The sequence below is a fragment of the Drosophila suzukii genome, chromosome Y (assembly GCF_043229965.1).
Source record: "Drosophila suzukii chromosome Y, CBGP_Dsuzu_IsoJpt1.0, whole genome shotgun sequence".
Classification (NCBI taxonomy): Eukaryota; Metazoa; Arthropoda; class Insecta; order Diptera; family Drosophilidae; genus Drosophila; species Drosophila suzukii.
This window is the reverse complement of record NC_092085.1, coordinates 10,804,120-10,820,119: the sequence shown is the minus strand read 5'-3', so window position 1 is coordinate 10,820,119 and position 16,000 is coordinate 10,804,120. Positions and strand designations below refer to the sequence as shown.

Below are 16,000 nucleotides of genomic sequence, written 5' to 3'. Positions count from 1 at the left end.
TAGCAAAGCTATGTCCCTGATCAGCTATCAAACGGGAAGGAACCCCAAAAATCGATACTAAAGACTTTACTAATTTGATGCAGCTTTCAGAGTCTAGTCTAGTGGTGTGAAACAAATGGACGAACTTAGAAAATGCATCTATTTGAACGATTATATATTCCTTTTGGTCATTTTTACCACTAAGCTTCCCTGTGATATCAATATGAACTGTATGAAACGGGACGCTCACTTTCGGAATGGGATGCAATTCAGCTTGTACCTTGCCAGTCGCAGGCTTAGATATCCTACAGGTAATGCAATTGTCAACGAATTTACGGACATACTTTGACATTTTATCAAACCAATAGTACTCATACATTTTTGCAAGGGTCTTTTCCCAACCGAGATGCATAATTGCCTCGTGAACGTTGTTAACAGCAGACCACCTAAAGGGCTTTGGAATAATAGGAAGACAGTGAGTTTTCCCATGTCTTTGAATTTTCCTATATAGAGTACCACCACGTAACTCAAAGGTTTTCGCTATATCCTCAGGAAGTTCTTCATTGCGCAATTTGGACACGATAGATGAAGTTTCTTCATCTCTTTGCTGCTCTGCCAGCAACTAGTTGTCGGTAATCTCTGTCAAGTTTATACGCTTTTCGGTTATACCTTTTGAATTTTTACGATCTTCCAACACTGGGTTTCGAGAGAGAAAGTCTACATGAGCCATTCGATCACCTGGTCTATACTCAATATCGAACTTAAAAACCTGCATATACGACCACCACCTTTGCACTCTAGGAGTTAACTCGGCTTTGGTTTTGGAAGCTTTGAGCGAATTACAGTCCGTATACACCGTAAATTGACGACCATGCAAGTAATGACGGAAATACTTCATGGAGACATATACTGCGAGCGTTTCCAACTCGTATGAGTGGTAGCGTGATTCGGCGGGGGAAGTCCTTTTGCTGAAATACTCGATCACTCGAGGCTTGTTCTCGATTTTGTGCAATAAAATGGCCCCATAACCATCAGCACTTGCGTCGGTGTGAAGCTCAATCGGAAAAAGTGGGTCGAATATAGTGAGCACGGGTTCATTGGTCAAGATAAAATTTACTCTTTGTCGTACTTGCTCGTAATCCGGGATCCACTCAAACGATATGCTTTTGGAAGTTAAAGCATACAGAGGTTTCAACAATTGTGAGAACTGAGGGACAAATTGCCTAAAATAAGAAACGAGACCAATAAACTGTCTCAGCTGGGTCACAGACTGTGGGGGTGGCAGATCAGTCAATGCTTTTATTTTTCTTGGATTAGGTCTTATTTCACCTGCCTTAACCTCAAACCCCAAATATTCAACACAGGATTTAAGAAATGAGCATTTGGTGATATTTAAAGAAAATCCGGCTTTAGTTAGGGTTTGCAAAACTACCTCAAGTCTTTCTAAAGCTTCGTCTATGGTACCTGCTACTACCATAACGTCGTCCATGTAGACTACTACATACGAATGAACAAGATCACCTAAAGCACAATTTATAGCTCGTTGAAATACGGAAGGGGCATTCTTTAACCCAAATGGCATGGCAACAAACTCATACTGTCCGTCCGGAGTAACGAACGCTGTTCGTTCGATCGAATTCGGATGAATTGGGATTTGGTGAAATCCGCTTGCCATATCTATGCAGGTGAAAAACTTAGCACCACTTAGTCTACCTATCTGGTCCGAAACGGTCAGTTCCATTTTTATACCCGTTACTCGTAGAGTAAACGGGTATACTAGATTCGTCGGAAAGTATGTAACAGGCAGAAGGAAGCGTTTTTGACCCCATAAAGTATATATATTCTTGATCAGGATCACTAGCCGAGTCGATCTAGCCATGTCCGTCTGTCCGTCTGTCCGTCTGTCCGTCTGTCTGTCCGGATGAACGCTGAGATCTCGGAAACTATGAGAGCTAGGCTATTGAGATTTGGCGTACAGATTCCTGAGCTTCTTACGCAGCGCAAGTTTGTTTCAGTAGACTGCCACGCCCACTCTAACGCCCACAAACCGCCCAAAATTGTAACTTCTACAGTTTTGATGCTAGATAGAAAATTTTAACTGAAATGTATTGTTCTCAACAATACCTATCGATTGACTTAAAAAAAAGTTTGCCACGCCCACTAAAACGCCCACAAACCGCGAAAACCTGTGACGCCCACAATTTGCATGCTAGATAAGAAATTTTAACTGAAATGTATTGGTGTCGTCAATACCTATCGATTGATCCAAAAATAAATTTTCCACGCCCACTCTAACGCCCATAACGCTTAAATCTGTCTACCGCCGGTAGGTGGCGCATTTTAATCTCGCTTTGCTGCTTGCATATCTCCATTTCCCTTTGAGTAACGGGTATCTGATAGTCGAGGTACTCGACTATAGCGTTCTTCCTTGTTCTTCTTAACAAGAAGCATCGGGCTTGCAAAGGGGGAGGAACTTGGTCTTATAATGTTCGCATCCAACAGCTGTTTAATAGACATTCGCACTTGTTCTTTTTCTTCCACGCTCAATCTGTAAGGTCGTCTCTAAACTGTCTTGTTTGGATCAATCAGTCGAATCTCTAGCTGCCCCGTAGTTACGCGACTTTGTGGAATACCACTTATAAACGAACCAGAGTAATTTTGAAGCATTGATGTTAGCCTATCCTTATCTAAACCACTTAGAGCGGTATCAACATTGGCCAAATCGGGAACACAGTCTGAAGTCAAGACAGGCAATACAGTTTTTTCATTAAACATTGAAAGTGAATTAGATGTAATTGTTACACCGATTCCCTGGCTCAAAATTTCTATCCCAATCAAAGCATCATACTTGATATAACTATCTTGAACTGCATGAAAAAGAACTTCGATGGAATGATCACAGATCAAAACCTTAGCCAATATCTGTAGGGTGCTATAAACCGTATTACTACCAATACCTCTTAAAATTACTACGTTATTTATTCTAGATCCAGACAGCTTTAGCGAGACGGCTTCCTTGATGAGCGAGCACTCGGCTCCTGAGTCAAAACAAAATTGGAACGACTCACCAAATTGTTGAAAAGTTCCAAGGGGCTCAAGTACGGCACACAGGTTGACATCTTTAACATAATCCCTCTTGACCGTCATTGAGCGTTCCTGACGATCCGGGCACACAGTAGCCACATGCCCTTCCTTTCCACACTTAAAGCAGATTAGAGTCGAGCGATCTCTTCCTCCCTTATGTCCAGAACGTTGATTAGCTAGTTGACTATGTCGCGGGGGCACACCAGACGAGCGACACTCCGCCTTCTTGTGACCCTCTTTTCCGCATTTGTGACATCTGATATTGAAGAATGGTCTTGTTTTCTTATTAGTCGGGGCCGACAAGACGTCGCCAGTACCGCGGCTCGGTCCAGCATCAAAAGAAAAGGCTTTCAACTCCTGTTGCAACTCGTTTCGAGAATTGACTTCTGTAGTAAAAGCCAAGCGTCGCAATCGCTTGTCCAATCCAGCCACGTGTGCCAAAGCAACAGAAACGGCAAATTGCTCCAACGTCAGGGACTTCCACCTGGACATCAGGGATGTTACAACTCTGCTTCCATACAGCGACATAGATTCTCCCTCTGTTGGGCGACCATTCAGCAAATTCAACACAGTTGCAGCCAAGGTCTCCGTTCCGGCGAAATACTGCAAAAACAGTTCTCTGAACTGCGTCCATGTGATTCCAGGGTAGACCGTTTGTGCAAGCCAACAAGACGCGCTTCCTTGCAAGGACCGACTGAGAGCCATCACGAGAGCGCTGCCTTCTAGACTGTTTTCGGAAAGAATGTAATCCACCGTTGCACTCCATGATACTGCATCCGCGCTTGCACGATCAGGATTAAAGTTCGGAACTGCGTCCTTCGGGGCGCGCTGTACTGCTTTTATAAGTTCCATTAAAGTACGATTTTGTGATTCCAAAAGCAGCTTCAGATTATTTTCGCTTTCGGTTTGAGGCCTGGGCAATCCCACTTCTGATGTCGAGGAATCACTAGAACCTTCCTCTGCTTCAGGCTGCTCTTCGTGCTGCTCCAAACTTAAACGTTTTCTGGCGCGTGGCATCTTTTCAGTTTGGCTCTTCAAATACGAATGCTTTCCCTTACAGCTTGCGTCCCCTGTTCCTTTTTCGCCAGCGTCACTCGCTACTTTCTTCTACTCTCGTTCTCGCATTCCAATACACACACTATTGAGAACTTCTCGTTATTCCTTTTTGATGCGGACACCTGCATCCTTCTATCTCGCTCACACCAGTGCACAGACTAACGTTGACAACAGAAACTATTGCCTCTATTTGAACAGCCAAAGGAACAGCACAGAAGGACATACATGAAAACGAATGGGAAGCGAAAGACAAATCAAAGCTAACAGTTTTTATAACTTTAATTGGCCAACTAATCTACGACATATACAATATAATAATAATATCAAATAATTTCGATTTGCTTGTTCGAATTTGATATTTGTTTGCTTATGCATTCTTGCTTATTTGTTTCTCTTATTTATTGCAATAATATATTTATATATTAAATTTCTAATTACAATTATTATTTCGACTTGCTTTTTCGAAATTGTATTTGATCTATATATATAAAAACAAGGAAGAACGCTATACTCGAGTACCGCGACTATCAGATACCCGTTACTCAGGTAAAGGGACAAAAGGGAAATGGAGATATGCAAGCAGCAAAGCGAGATAAAAATGCGCCACCTACCGGCGGTAGACAGATCTAAGCATTATGGGCGTTAGAGTGGATTTTTGGATCAATCGATAGGTATCGACGAGACCAATACATTTCAGTTAAAATTTTTTATCTAGCATGAAAATTGTGGGCGTCACAGGTTTTCGCGGTTTGTGGGCGTTAAAGTGGGCGTGGCACTGTGCTGAAACAAACTTGCGCTGCGTAAGAAGCTCAGGAATCTGCACGCCAAATCTCAATAGCCTAGCTCCCATAGTTTCCGAGATCTCAGCATTCATCCGGACGGACAGACAGACGGACAGACGGACAGACGGACAGACGGACAGACGGACATGGCTAGATCGACTCGGCTAGTGATCCTGATCAAGAATATATATACATTGTGGGGTCGGAAACGCTTCCTTCTGCCTGTTACATACTTTCCGACGAATCTAGTATACCCTTTTACTCTACGAGTAACGGGTATAAAGATCATATTTTTGGCAATTTATATTTTATTTGTATTACTATAATATGTTATTATAATAAAAACAAATTTTTTTATTAACGGTAAGGATATTAAACAATAATGATCCTTCCGCAGGTTCACCTACGGAAACCTTGTTACGACTTTTACTTCCTCTAAATAATCAAGTTCGGTCAACTTTCGCGAAACAACCGTAACACACAAGGCGTCACAGTGATCACGTCCGGAGACCTCACTAAATAATTCAATCGGTTGTAGCGACGGGCGGGACGTAATCAATGCGAGTTAATGACTCACACTTACTGGGAATTCCAAGATCATGTGAACAGTTTCAGTTCACAATCCCAAGCATGAAAGTGGTTCAGCGGTTTACCCGGACCTCTCGGTCTAGGAAATACACGTTGAAACTTTCATTGTAGCGCGCGTGCAGCCCAGGACATCTAAGGGCATCACAGACCTGTTATTGCTCAATCTCATTATTGCTAGACGCAATTTGTCCATTTAAGAAGCTAGTGTCCTTATAATGGGACAAACCAACAGGTACGGCTCCACTTATATAAACACATTCAAACACAATAAACATTTTACTGCCACCATGAATGAAGGCTATATAAGCTTCAACACCATAATCCTGAAGATATCTATTTAATATATTTGAGTCTCGTTCGATATCGGAATTAACCAGAAAAATCACTCCGCGAACTAAGAACGGCCATGCACCACACCCCATAGATTCGAGAAAGAGCTATTTTCCCGTGTTGAGTCAAATTAAGCCGCAGGCTCCACTCCTGGTGGTGCCCTTCCGTCAATTCCTTTAAGTTTCAGCTTTGCAACCATACTTCCCCCGGAACCCAAAAGCTTTGGTTTCCCGGGAAGCGACTGAGAGAGCCATAAAAGTAGCTACACCCAATTCCTAGCTGGCATCGATTATGGTTAGAACTAGGGCGGTATCTGATCGCCTTCGAACCTCTAACTTTCGTTCTTGATTAATGAAAACATCTTTGGCAAATGCTTTCGCTTAAGTTAGTCTTACGACGGTCCAAGAATTTCACCTCTCGCGTCGTAATACTAATGCCCCCAAACTGCTTCTATTAATCATTACCTCTTGATCTGAAAACCAATGAAACCAGAACAGAGGTCTTATTTCATTATCCCATGCAGAGAATATTCAGGCCTTTGAAGCCTGCTTTAAGTACTCTAATTTGTTCTAAGTAATTGTACCGGCCCACAATAACACTCGTTTAAGAGCACTAATGAAAAAATACAAGTATCTAAGCACATGTAAGAACTCCACCGGTAATACGCTTACATACATAAAGGTATAGTACTAACCACAATTGTAAGTTGTACTACCCGTATGAAGCACACGTTCAACTACGAACGTTTTAACCGCAACAACTTTAATATACGCTATTGGAGCTGGAAATACCGCGGCTGCTGGCACCAGACTTGCCCTCCAATTGGTCCTTGTTAAAGGATTTAAAGTGTACTCATTCCAATTACAGGGCCTCGGATATGAGTCCTGTATTGTTATTTTTCGTCACTACCTCCCCGAGCTGGGAGTGGGTAATTCACGCGCCTGCTGCCTTCCTTAGATGTGGTAGCCGTCTCTCAGGCTCCTTCTCCGGAATCGAACCCTGATTCCCCGTTACCCGTTGCAACCGTGGTAGTCCTAGACACTACCATCAAAAGTTGATAGGGCAGACATTTGAAAGATCAGTCGTCGGTACAAGACCATACGATCTGCATGTTATCTAGAGTTCAACCAATATAACGATCTTGCGATCGCTTGGTTTTAGCCTAATAAAAGCACATGTCCCATAAGGTTCATTTTTTAATTGCATGTATTAGCTCTAGAATTACCACAGTTATCTAGAGTTCAACCAATATAACGATCTTGCGATCGCTTGGTTTTAGCCTAATAAAAGCACATGTCCCATAAGGTTCATGTTTTAATTGCATGTATTAGCTCTATAATTACCACAGTTATCCAAGTAACTGTTAACGATCTAAGGAACCATAACTGATATAATGAGCCTTTTGCGGTTTCACTTTTAATTCGTGTGTACCTAGACATACATGGCTTAATCTTTAAGACAAGCATATAACTACTGGCAGGATCAACCAGAATAATGTTTTTATTCATATTTCATTCATATTTTTGAATAGAAATTAGCAATATAAATTTTATAGATTGTTTTCTATCGAATACGGCCATTTTTATATAGCATTCGTATACGTATACTTGTTTCGCCACTAATAATAACAAGTTTTTTAATTATTGATGTTAAAAAAAATAATTATCTTATCTTCTTTAAAACACAATATTTTGTAATATGTAATAATATTTTCTTTATATAAGCATATTTCATTCTAAAATATCATTTTTGTTTGACATACGTCATTATTGTATCCACACATGTACAATTTTTGTTTAACCAATATAAAATATTGAGTTAAATCATTTGTATTTTGATGATAAATTTAAAATTTATCTGTATATATGTATATATCTATATGAATATATAGACTCTTTGGTAATGTATAATATAAAACCGAGCGCTTATATGATATGTACTTTAAAAATAAAATATATTTATAATTCGCTTTTACGCCTTTTTGTGTAAACTACTTTAAAACAGTTAATAATATAATTAGGGTGTTCGGAGCAGATCGCCAGCGCCTAGTCATGCGCGCATAGGTGTACGACGGCACCTGCATCGCTCTCTGCTTATCTTTCGCCTTCTTTCTTATACCCATAAAGCTGTCGCTTATCTATTCAGCAACTACTTTGTAAGCCTGCATATGTCTATATGAAGATCTTGGAGCCAAGCTTTTACACATTCACAGTCCGTCTGCCGCTCCGAATAAACGCTATACATTTTAATATAACCTATTCGTGCGTTATTAATTATAAACATAAGGGTGGCATATTTGTTGTCTTCCCCACAAACATTTGGTGACCCCGACGTGATAGCAGTTTTAATCGGAGTCTGCAACTCGGTTTCGCGATTGTTTAATATAGTTTAAACAAACGCTTTGTTTCGCTGTCGTTATCGTGCATTCGGTCACAAACAGACGAACATACATACATATGTGCATATAAAAGTGCACAGCCGGCCGTTTGATTTTTGTACATTTTGCGCTGTGAAAAAGCACCAAATTTGTGTTGTGCAAATAATTCTTAACAAAGTGAATCGCATTTAATCTTTGTTAATAGCGCATATTACATATATATTGTACATGTACATATAGCCATACAAACATTCGTTTGCCAGTTACATAATCCGCTGTTGCTAGGCAGGCAATTTATCGACAAGAACAACAACAACAAAGTTAAAGGTTCCGTTGCATCTCGGCGACGCTTGTTAACCTTCCCGTTTTCGCGGTAAAGGGTATACGGTGTTTTGTGCCTCTAACGCGGTCGGACATTTTACTTTACTTCACTTTCATTTCATTTTTTTCTTTCTCGTGATTGAAAAATGTCTGATACGGAAATCTCGGTTCGGGCTCAAAATGAATCCACAAGTGACGTCGACTACTACCGAGTCAAAGCCCAATCTATTTTGCGGCAAATGAGCTCGATGAAATGCTATTTAAACGCTGATGCGGTTAATCAGTTTGACGAATCTGATTTGCTGGCGCGAATGGAATGGATCAATTCCTTAAACCAGGCATTTGATTATGCGCAGACATCGTTGGAAAGACTGGACTTTGCAGAGATCTCGAGCGACCATCGGATTGAATTTGCTGAAGTCTTCATGGATGTGAAGGCGAAACTAAGCCGACGCTTGGCGGCTCATCGCAAGTCACAATTGCCGGCTTCAACCGCTGCAAATTCAACATCTATTGACATCACTAATAATGCGGATCTTTCTTTTCGATCTAGAAAGCCTCTGTTGCCAAATTTGGAAATTGCTCGTTTTCATGGATCCTACTCTGAGTGGCCGGATTTTCTTGCGACTTTCACTACGGTCATCGGAAATGATGATGAGCTAAGCGACATTGAAATATTACAATATTTGCGTTCGAGTTTGGGCGGCGTGGCTCTGGAAACCATACGATCGCTCGAACCCTCGAATGCTAATTTTAAAAAGGCTATGAATTTGCTGGTTAATCGATTTGATAATATAGTTTTACACTTTCAGGCACATGTTCAGGCAATATTCGGTTTAAAGGGTGTCGAGAAGGGATCTTCGAAGGGTCTTCGGGAGCTGAGCGATTGCATGAATTCGCATCTGCGAGCAATTCGAACCCTGGCCAATACGCAACAAATTTTGGATGGACTTTTAATTCACATCGTCACTCGGAAACTGGATCAGAGGACGCGGGAAAAATGGGAAGAGGATTTGTCAATCACTGAGCTGTCTACCTGGGATGCTATGGAGTCGTTTTTGGAAAAGAGGTGCAGGATGATGGAAAACTTGGATCAAGCCTTGGTAACTCAAACACCAGGCCAGCAGGTGGGAAAAAACTTGCACAAATATAACCAAAATACACTTATTGCATCTGCTACTAACTCAAATCATTTGACATGCTTATTTTGCGATGCACGGGATCATTATTTGCCAAAGTGTCCTCGATTTTTAAATTTGAGTCCGAATCTTCGATATAGAGAAGCAAAGAAGTTGCACCTTTGCCTCAACTGTTTGCGCAAGGGGCATAGTTTGCAGCAATGCAAGTCGACTCACTGCAAGTATTGTCGCATGAAGCATCATTCATTATTACACATGAACCATGACCCATCCGCAACATCAACCTCATTTTCATCTCCATCATGCGATCCATCCTCGAGCTCTCAGCCATTACCATCTACTTCATCAGCATTAGTATCACGTTCGCATACATCATCGCATCCTGATCATCATTTACCAAGCCCTCCACCCAAAGCCTTAAATATTTTGCCGATCGACTACGTGTTGCTTCCAACTGCTATTATCTACGTCAGAAATAGAATTGGAGCATTTATGCCTTGCCGAGCAATTTTAGATTCGGCCTCCCAGCTAAACTTCATAGCCTCTCGCTTAGCCAGCCAACTAAACTTGAATCACAGAAGATCGCAAACGTCGATTTCTGGGATAGGAGAATCTTCCATGATCTCTGATAAGACTGTCGATATTCTTGTGCAATCACGGGATGCAAGCTATCGAGCGGCATTCACAGCGGTTGTGACTCACAGTATTACTGATTATCAACCCCATTTCAATATAAATGCAACATCGTGGAGGATACCGCAAAACATTTCACTCGCTGACCCTAATTTCAATCAATCACAACGAATTGACCTTTTACTCGGCGCTGGGTTGTTTTTCGAAATAATTTCTATGGGACAAATTCATTTGGATAGGGCTTTGCCAACTCTTCAGAACACCAAGCTTGGTTGGATAGTCTCTGGAGGGTTATCATCGAACATGCCAACTCATAAGTCGGTTTTACAAGCCAGCATCAAGGACCCAGCTGATTATTCCGATGACACACTTTCCGCCATTGTAAAGCGATTTTGGGAAATTGAGGACTTCACTTCGTCTAAGCCATCTTTATTGCCGGAAGACTTGCGATGTGAGCAACTTTTTACTGAAAATTGCATTCGACTTGGAAACGGCCAATACTCTGTTCGTCTCTTGACCACTTCCGGATTCGAATCTTTAGGTGATTCTTATTGCTTGGCTCGTCGTCGTTTCAAGAGTTTGGAAGCTAAATTAGATAGAAACCCAGCCCTGAAAGCTCAGTATTCAGCATTTTTGAGGGAGTATATCGACCTAGGTCACATGTCTCTTGTAACTAAGGAACCGCCAGAAACACAATTCTTTTTGCCCCACCATTGCGTACATAAGCAAGAGAGCACGAGTACGAAGCTTCGTGTCGTTTTTGATGGATCTGCTAAAACAACTTCTGGTAGCTCTCTGAACGACATACTTCTGGCAGGACCAACAGTTCAACAAAAAATCTTCAATATACTGCTTCGCTTTCGATTTTTTAAGGTTGCCCTTTGTGGAGATATCTGCAAGATGTACCGTTGCGTGCGTGTTTCGTTCCCGGATGATTTCTTGCAGTGCATCGTTTGGAGAGAGAGCTCCAGGAAAGAATTGAGTGTTTTTAAATTGAACACGGTGACTTACGGAACCAAGCCAGCTGCCTTCTTGGCTATAAGGGCCATGCATCAACTCTCTTACGATGAGGAGGAATCATTTCCTATTGGAGCAAAAATTGTTCGTAGAGATTTCTATGTGGATGATTTAATATCTGGTGGGGACTCAGTTGAGGAGGTGAGAGAAATTCGTCGTCAGGTGAAGGAATTACTGTCGCGAGGCCACTTTCCAATTCGCAAATGGTGTTCGAATGAGTCAGCAGCCCTGAAGGGAGAGTCTGAATGCGACAAGGAGCAGTTAATCAAATTTCACGATGGATCGGATGTCGCCAAGGCATTGGGACTAGTCTGGGATCCATCTTCTGATCAGCTCCTATTTCATTTTTCTCAACTGCCAATCAATCAACGACCCACTAAGCGGGTTGCATTGTCGACGATTGCCAAATTCTATGATCCACTCGGTTTAATAACTCCTATTATCACAAAATCTAAGATTTTTCTGCAATCTCTATGGAGTGCGAACGTGGATTGGGATGATGCACTGCCAGAGCCCATTCTTTCGTCATGGGGGGAGTTGACCTCACAGTTATCGGTCGTACAGAACTTAAAATTCCCACGATTCGTACTGCAACCAAGAGCTTCCGTTGAGTTGCATGGATTCTGCGATGCTAGCATGTCAGCTTATGGAGCGTGTCTATACTTGCGATCGGAGACCAATGGAGAATCGAAAGTCCATCTGCTCTGTGCCAAGTCAAGGGTAGCTCCATTGAAGGCCTTAACAATTCCAAGATTAGAACTTTCCGCAGCGCTTTTATTGGCTGAGCTAATCGTAAACGCCAAGGAAGCCATAGATTTCGATTGCACCTTTCATTGCTGGTCGGACTCGTCCATTGTGTTGGCGTGGATTCGGCAACCTCCGAGGGAGTTTAACGTTTTCTTATCAAACAGAATCGCGAAAATTCAGGAGATGACGAAAGACATGTCTTGGCATCACGTTCCTACAAACTTGAACCCGGCAGACGTCGTATCGCGAGGATGTACCCCAAGAGAATTTTTGGAACATTCCCTTTGGGCTAACGGGCCTCCATTCCTTCTGCAAAGCTCGTCAAATTGGCCGTCCCTGCTAGACTCAGTAAAGGATCTTCCAGAGCGCCGTTCTGTGGCTCTAATTGGGGCCGTTTGCATAGACAGTTCATCAAACTGCAAATTCCTCAACCCTTTCGATAAGTTGCAGCGCGAATTTGCATACATTTATCGATTCATTTCAAATTGCAGAGCCAAATCTGCGCCGTTAAAAGGTCGACTTTCGGTGGAGGAGATCAACTCTGGAACTGTACTTCTTCTGAGGAGCATCCAACAGGTTAACTTGGCGAAGGAGTATGGATCTCTTAGCCAGGGCAAGCCGTTTCCACAGAAAAGCAAGCTGGTTTCGCTTAGACCTATACTCGGCTCCGATGGGTTACTTCGCGTGGGTGGAAGGCTTCAGAACGCAAACTTGGACTACGACACGAGGCATCCGATACTGTTGCCCGGATCATCCAGTCACCAAGGCGATCATCGTTTATTATCATGAGAAATATTTGCATGGAGGATCGCAGGCGCTGCTTGCCGCATTACGGCAAAGGTACTGGCCGATTGGAGGCCGCAAGTTCGTCGCCAGCGTTATCAACAAATGCGTCCGATGTTTCCGAATGAAGCCTGTTACTTGGGAGCACGTCATGGGTAGCCTTCCAGCAAATAGAGTGCAGCCTAATCCAGCTTTCATACCACAGGAGTGGACTATTGTGGGCCATTCTATCATAAAGCAGAGGCCAGAAATAAGGCACCCCACAAGTGCTATATCGCCGTCTTTGTCTGTTTTTCCACGAAGGCTGCTCATTTGGAAGTGGTCCAAGATCTCACGACGGATTCTTTCATCGCAGCGCTGAGGAGATTCATCAGCCTTAGAGGCAGTCCGAGTACCATTTGGAGCGACCGTACCGAGCTGAAAGATCTCTTTTTGAGCAAGCAGCACACAGCATCGATATCTTCCGTCTGTTTAGCTGATGGGATCGATTGGAAGTTCATCCCTCCGCGTGCCCCGCACTTCGGCGGTTTATGGGAGGCCGCTGTGAAGTCAGCTAAATTTCACTTCTACAGAGTCGTCGGTGCATCCATCTTAGCCATCGATGAATTAAGAACTCTTGCATATGAGATTTCTGCCATCCTTAACTCCCGTCCACTCTGTCCAATTTCAGAAAATGCTGAAAGCCTTGAGGTGCTAACACCGGCGCATTTCCTGAAGGGTTCCAGCTACACTAAGTTTCCTGAGCCTGGCATTACTCATCTCCGCGAAGACCGCCTCAGCAGATGGCAGCGGGTTACCCAGATGCAGCAACATTTCTGGAAAAGGTGGAGCAGCGAATATTTGTCTCTACTTCAAGAGAGGAGCAAGTGGCGCGTCGAAACGTCTAACATCAAGGTTGGACGCATAGTTTTGCTTAAGGAGGACAACGTTCCACCCTTGAGATGGCAGCTTGGATGCATCCAGGAATTCATACCCGGCGGGGACGGAGTCATCAGAGTAGCTATGGTCCGTACAGCTACGGGTCTGATCAAGAGAGCCGTCGCCAAGCTAGCCGTTCTGCCCATCGATTCCGAGATAGTTGGAACCTTACCTCTTCCAACGGGGGGAGTATGTTCGGAGCAGATCGCCAGCGCCTAGTCATGCGCGCATAGGTGTACGACGGCACCTGCATCGCTCTCTGCTTATCTTTCGCCTTCTTTCTTATACCCATAAAGCTGTCGCTTATCTATTCAGCAACTACTTTGTAAGCCTGCATATGTCTATATGAAGATCTTGGAGCCAAGCTTTTACACATTCACAGTCCGTCTGCCGCTCCGAATAAACGCTATACATTTTAATATAACCTATTCGTGCGTTATTAATTATAAACATAAGGGTGGCATATTTGTTGTCTTCCCCACAAACATAGGGTATTTAATTGCGTTGCAATCGTTTGAAAAGTGTAAAAGTGTAAGCAGTTCCAACAACAATTTCCATACAAAATAGTTTTCAAGGCATACAACACCCCAGCCTATGTATACAAATCTGTTGTTCTTGTGTAGAAACAGGGGGTTAATAATGGGTAGGAATTTTATCTAAAATACTAAAAATATACTGAAAAGTTGGGTTTTAATGACAGAAAATATCATAGCCTTCTTTTCACAAAAATTTAAAAGTTGGCGTTATTTTGTACGTCAATTTCCTGCAACGATATTTTAAAATAGAGGGCGTTCACAATTCTCGTCTGGCAAACTTACAAAGTTTACACTTTTGCAACGCAATTGAATACCCTAAATATATTTGTATGGCATTTGTGTCTTACTTGAAAATTTTCCACTGTTCACACGAAACCCCTCTCCACTTCAGTCCTCCAAGGTCTCATTCGATTATTTGCTACTACCACCAAGATCTGTACCAATGGCAGCTCCATGCAGGCTTGCGCCAAACACTTCTACGCATACCATTGTACCTTCCTACTCAATAAAGTTTTAAAATTTATACCACAAGTAATATAAATAATCTACTTTAGCGATAATGTATAGGTATACAACTTAAGCGTCATCCATTTTAAGGGCTGTTTTCTTCGGCAGTTGAGTTGTTACACACTCGTTGGCGGATTTCGACTTCCATGATTACCGTCCTGCTGTTTTAAGCAGCCAACGCCCTTCATAGTATCTGCATGAGTTGTTAATTTGGGCACCGTAACATTACGTTTGGTTCATCCCACAGCGCCAGTTCTGCTTACCAAAATTGGCCAGCTGTCCTGAGGGCAACATCGGAAGGAACCAGCTACTAGATGGTTCGGTTGGTCTTTCGCCCCTATACTCAATTCTGACAATCGATTTGCACGTCAGAACTGTTTCGGTCTTCCACCAGGGTTTCCCCTGACCTCAACCTGATCAAGTATAGTTCACCATCTTTCGGGTCACAGCTTATATGCTCAAGATACGTTCCAGTTAGAGGCATAAATAATGTAAAAATCATTATACATAACTATATAGAACGCCCAGGGATTGTGTTAATTAGCTACAAATAGTTAAAAAACCGTGTTTCAAGACGGGTCCCGAAGGTATCCTGAATATTTCGCGTTGTTAGTGCATATAATAATCACGAAAATCAATGATAATTATGCCATTATATAATTCTGAAAAATTAACGCTCTGTACCTATATAAATCTATCAGCACTTTAACAAATTAATATCATTTAATTAAATTAATTTGAATAAGCTATAAGTTATATTTTATGATACATTTTGTATGCTAATAGATTAATAAGAATAAAAATTACATAAATTAAAAAAAAAAGAAAAAATAAATAAACAAAGGGTACACTTGCCGTGGCGTGGGCTCAAACCAGGTACTTTTGTTCGATTGTTTATTGACCGGACGTCTTTACCAGCTAGACCACCATCAATATGTATAAAAAAAGTCACTTTCTCTTAAAACATGTGTATTTCTTTCCTAAATTTAAGTTAGAATTTACCATTATTTCAAGAAAAAAATCAAGAAAAATTTGCCATAAGTTAAAGAAAAAAATGCGAAATGGCAAACCATAAATTCAAGAAAATTATTTATTTAAAATAAAAATGAGTCGCCGTTGGATGAAAATCATAGGCGATTTTCTTGATTTAAAGACGAATTTCTTGATTTAAGGGCGATTTTTTTTTTTGGATGTAAATTCTTC

General features: G+C 41.9%; 1 protein-coding gene across 1 annotated transcript; it reads left to right on the top strand.

Annotated features, from left to right (window-relative positions):
* The first annotated feature begins 8,686 nt into the window (after positions 1-8,686).
* Positions 8,687-13,643, top strand: LOC139353552 (uncharacterized). The gene is made up of 2 exons (XM_070997909.1): positions 8,687-9,620; positions 13,507-13,643. The coding sequence occupies exons 1-2, from the start codon at positions 8,757-8,759 to the stop codon at positions 13,531-13,533; spliced, it is 891 nt and encodes a 296-aa protein (XP_070854010.1). The 5' UTR covers positions 8,687-8,756; the 3' UTR covers positions 13,534-13,643.
* Positions 13,644-16,000: the final 2,357 nt, after the last annotated feature.